This window comes from Ziziphus jujuba, chromosome 9, assembly GCF_031755915.1.
Source record: "Ziziphus jujuba cultivar Dongzao chromosome 9, ASM3175591v1".
Taxonomy (NCBI): domain Eukaryota; kingdom Viridiplantae; phylum Streptophyta; class Magnoliopsida; order Rosales; family Rhamnaceae; genus Ziziphus; species Ziziphus jujuba.
Window position 1 is genome coordinate 364,475 of NC_083387.1, and position 4,888 is coordinate 369,362.

The 4,888-nt window shown below is 32.7% G+C and overlaps 1 protein-coding gene across 1 annotated transcript; it reads right to left on the reverse strand.

Annotated features, from left to right (window-relative positions):
• Positions 1–2,178: 2,178 nt before the first annotated feature.
• LOC125424064 (protein TIC 214-like) lies at positions 2,179–3,162 on the reverse strand. Its single transcript, XM_060820294.1, has 4 exons — positions 2,815–3,162; positions 2,647–2,689; positions 2,532–2,591; positions 2,179–2,495 (listed from the first exon to the last, which is right to left on the reverse strand). Exons 1-4 carry the CDS (start codon positions 3,160–3,162, stop codon positions 2,179–2,181), a joined length of 768 nt encoding a protein of 255 aa, XP_060676277.1.
• Between the last annotated feature and the right edge of the window lie 1,726 nt (positions 3,163–4,888).

The following is a 4,888-nucleotide window of genomic DNA, read 5'->3' on the forward strand; positions in this document are numbered from 1 at the left end:
TTCAACGCATACCATTTCCTTTCCTAGAATTAAAAAAAATTAGAATTCTCAATTTTCTATGACGTCTAGGGGATAAAATGTTTTCAGGGACAAACAAATCATAATGATTGTTGTCTTTATTTCTAGTCATTTTTTGATATTTTGCAATGAATTTAGCAGAATTCTTGTTATCAACAGTGCTTTTTGTTAAGTAATTTTGATTTATTTCATGCTTACTCTTATGAACCAATGAAATACCTACGGATTGATATATAATAAATTGTTCTTCATTTTTTATAGACAGACGGATTGGGTCGATAATCAATATTCCTTTTTTTGTCAATTCTATAAGAGTTAAATCTTTTTGAATTAGTAGAATATCTAGGCTCAATTCGCCCCTTTGAATAAAGGATATAAAAATTTCTCTTGGATTTATCAGTCTAAGCAGGAGGCAATATACTTTAATGTTATTGATCATTTGTTTTACTTAAAACACCATCCCACAAAATCTTTCTAGGAGGCAATCTCAATTGAAAATGTAAATACCTTTTTAGGAAGAAATCAAACCCCGCTTCCATATTGTTCTTGTATTGTTTTTTATTTCTATCTTTTTTCATGTCTGATCCCACAAAATATTCTTCAATATCTTTGTCTTGCTTTGAGAGAGATGATTAAAAATCTGCTTGGCTTACGGATTCTTTTTTTCCTTGATTTATGTTTTATGATTCAAGAGATTTTTTTTCATTCGAAAATATTGATATATTTCTTTTTTTTCTTTCTGGTGATGCTTTTATTTTCACTAGCATTTTCATTTATATTCAAATTAAAAAGAATTAATTTGATTGGAATGTGATGTGATTCCGCCTGAGCCCGCTCAACCGATAACCCGCTGGGGTGCTGACTCGACACGGATGAAGACTAGGCCAATCACAAGATCTCAAATTAAGAGATTTAAGGACAACCTGGGAGTATTTATACAGGGATCAATCTCAATAGAGCTTGTCCATACTTGAAGATACAAAACCTATTTTAAGCATCCAAGTGGTGGAAGCCGATACGGACCCAGGTGACGGTTTCGGTACATTTTGGAGTCCGGGAAGCATGAAATGGTTCCAATGCTTTATGGGTTCAATACATATGCCTAAGAGGTCATGGAATCAAGTTAAATCAGCCTCAAATGCAATCAAAAAGGGCTTGTACGGACAGCATCAACAATTTGGCCGAATTTGCTGTATTGCTTGTTGGCTTTACTGTATTTTGCTGTATTAGCCTTTTCTTATTTTTCCAAGCATGGGCAACGTGTGGAACTTCATATTCAGTTTATTTGGCATCCTAAAAAGCATCTAGAAGCTGATTTGAAGCTCAAAGAGGTCAAAGATTGATCAAAGTCAACTTGATCAAAAGGCTAGCATTTTTAGTTTCCTCATTTGTTTTTACTTTTTGTTTTAGGAAACTACCATTACTTTTTGGCTTTTATTTATTTATTTTCTGGAAAAATAACTTTAGGAAGGTTTTTATTTTATTCTTTCCATTGTAAATTAATTAATTCCTAATTTAATATAAAGGAATTAATTAATCAAACTTAGATTAGGAAAGGAAGTATAGTTTCAGCCAACTAGGTTTCTTTATGTGTGGTGGCTGGTTTTCTTTATGTTCTAGGGTTTTATTTCGTGGCTTTGTAGCCTATTTAAAGGCTTAGTTATCAATAAGAAGACAACTTTGATTTGATTAAGAAAATACTTGTGAGATTAATTATCTCTTTGTTCTTTGAGAACACCTAAAACACCATTAGAGAATTGGTTGTTTTAGCTTGACTTATCAATAGGTTTTCCATCCCCTATTGTGGCGTCTACATTATACCAAGGTTTCTAACTATAGGTTGGTTAGGGGTTGAGGTCCATTCCATTAGAACTTGAACTTAATTAAAGATTTGGGCTAATATAATACGGGTTTAGGAGCAGGTTGTCCTAGGTTCGTATCATTTTTTTTCCGTCACTTTGACATATATAGAAAAAATATTGTGACATTTCTTTTCTTACAGCATTTTCAAATTGATTGTTTTTTATATACCGGAATGGCCTATTCCATCGTTTATAGTCAAAAAGAATATTAACAAGAGGTTTTTCAACCCATGGTATATCTTTTTTTTTTTTTTTTTTTCTGTAAATATTTCTAACTTTGAATTTTCTTGATTTTCATTCACGACCATATAATAAGTTTCATAAAAGGGTCTATTTTGCAGCGTGTCTCTTTAATGTGGAATTTATTCTTTGTTTTTCCCTTTCCATTCACTCGTATCTCTTCTGTTTCATCAATTTTGTTCGGATCATCCTTTTCTTCAAAAAAAAGGGAAGGAGAAGGATCTTTTTTGGTGGATCTCTCTTGTTCCTGTTTAGTCCCCCTTGTTTCTAAAGTTGTTTCTATTTCTACATCTATTTCTACCTCACTTTCCCCATTTTCTTCCATTGTTGAGATTTCTTTCAGTTTCGTTGTAATAATGGGTGATGGTATTCTGCCTAAATAGTAGACACACGTAACAAAGAAGAGAATACTAAAGAGTTGAGCCATAGAATTTCTTAATTCTAACACAAGGTACTTATTAGATCTAATAAGTATATTATATCTAATAGAATTATTTTGCTGTATCTAGACTAATACCAATCCAACCCATTTCATGAATAAAATGTGGCCAATTAACCAACCAATAAAACTACTTGTTATAAATAACATCTTGTTATGCATCAAAACATATAAATGTTGACTAATCTGACTTAGCATTGAACTTGGTAAAATGAAATGGTTGAGTAATTGAAAAACGAGATTTTTTAGGAATACACATTGAATGCTAAGATTATGCATTGAATTTCTGTTAGTAGATCCATAATTAAAAAAGTGTTGGTGATTGTTCCATAAGAAATGAAACAAAAGATACGGTAGAGCTAAGATAGTTATTGTATGAGCTCTACCTAATGCTAGATGCAAAGGCACATAATAGATCGATATGAGCATCATGAGCTGTCCCGTAAGAAAATCTGTTGCTGCTGATACTTTCTTCTCGGTTCGTTTTTCTCCTTCTTCCATAATGCGAGCTCGGAGAACGAAGAGATAAGAGGGCCCTATGGAGAATGTGGTAAAAAATCCATAAGAGAGTCCAACCACAATGACCAAATTGATTATCTTCATGCATAAGGATACTAGATTACCTAGTATAAAAGATTTAAACATCATCACAAACCTCCCTTTTTTCTTTTCCATTGCAATTTCTAGATTATTATATGATGATTTTTAAAATTTCCATATATATATATAGAGAAATAGAAAGAGATAGACTAGAAATAACATCTCTTATCTCAATGACACCAAAGGGAGAAACAACATCTCTTATCTCAATGACACCAAAGGGATATTGAATGAATCGAATTGTGATATTGATGGAATATAATGAAATAGAGCCATTTTTAGGTTCCCTATGAAATGAGGCATGGAACAAAGCCACTACGAAGAAGTTCCAGGAGTTATAAAGGAAACTTCAAGCTCATATTGGTCAAATGTACTGATGTGATTCTGCCCGAGCCCGCACAACCGACAACCTGCTGGGGTGCTGACTCGACACGGATGAAGACTGGGCCAATCGCTAGGGCTCAAGCTAAGATGTTTAGGGAAAAATTTGCCACTTTTATCCATGGTGTAATTCATTCTCAAGAACACTTGTCCATACCCGAAGATCCAATACCAGTTTTGAACATACAAGTGGTAGAAGCCGGTATGGACCCGGGTAGCGATTTTGGTGCAAATATGGACACCGAGCAGCATGAAATGGTTCCAAATCTTTATGGATTCAATACTAAGAGGATATGGAATCAATTCAAGCCAGCTTCAAAGGCATTCAAAAAGGGGTTGTACGGACAGCTTCAAATTTGGCTTGTTTTTACTGTATTTTGTGCTGTCTTTACTGTATTTTGCTGAGTTGGCTTTTTCTCTTTCCTCCAAGCAAGGGCAACGTGTGGGACTCCATAATAAGCTTATTTGGTATCATAAAAAGCATATAGAAGCTGATTTGGAGCTCAAAGAGGTTAAAGATTGGTCAAAGTCAACTTAGTCAAAAAGCTAGTATTTTAGTTTCCTAATTTGATTCTACTTTTTTGTTTTAGAAACTTAGTCTTTTATTTTTATTTTTATTTATTTATTTTCTGGAAAAAAAAGTTTAGGAAATTTATTATTTTAATATTTCAATTGTAAATTAATTAATTCCTAATTCAAAATAAATGAATTAATTAATCCAAATTAGTTTAGGAAACTAGGAAAAATTAGGCACTTTCCTTTTCTCTACTTTCCTTTTCTCCACACTTTGAGTCCGATTTTGAATTAATTTTTTTAGGGTTTTTGCTTTGTAATCTTAGCCTATTTAAAGGCTTATTTTCAATGAGAAATCAAGTTTAAATTTTATACAGAAAATTATTTATGAGATTGAATTCTCTTAGTTCTTTTGAACACCTAAAACACCATTAGAGAGTGAGTGTTTTAGTTTGACTTATCAATAGGACTTCCATCACCTATTGTGGCGTCTTCCTTATATACCAAGGTTTCTAATCATAGGTTGGTTAGGGGTCAAGGTGACCATTAGAACTTGAACATAATTAGATCCGAGCTAAAATAATACGGGGTTTAGGAGTAGGTCGTCCTAGGTTCGTATCATTTTGGTATCAGAGCCGAATTTTGTTCAGGTTTGATCTTCTTTATTTGCTTTATTTGTTTTTGTGTTATTCTGAAATTTTAGCATTAGGTTAAGGTTACATCCATCCCATACACGTTCTGCATCTTAAAAAAAAAAGAAATTCATTCCTAGTTAAATTAGGATTTTCTAGTTTTATCGTATTTTTGTTTCCTAGTTTGTTGGTTGTTTTTCATC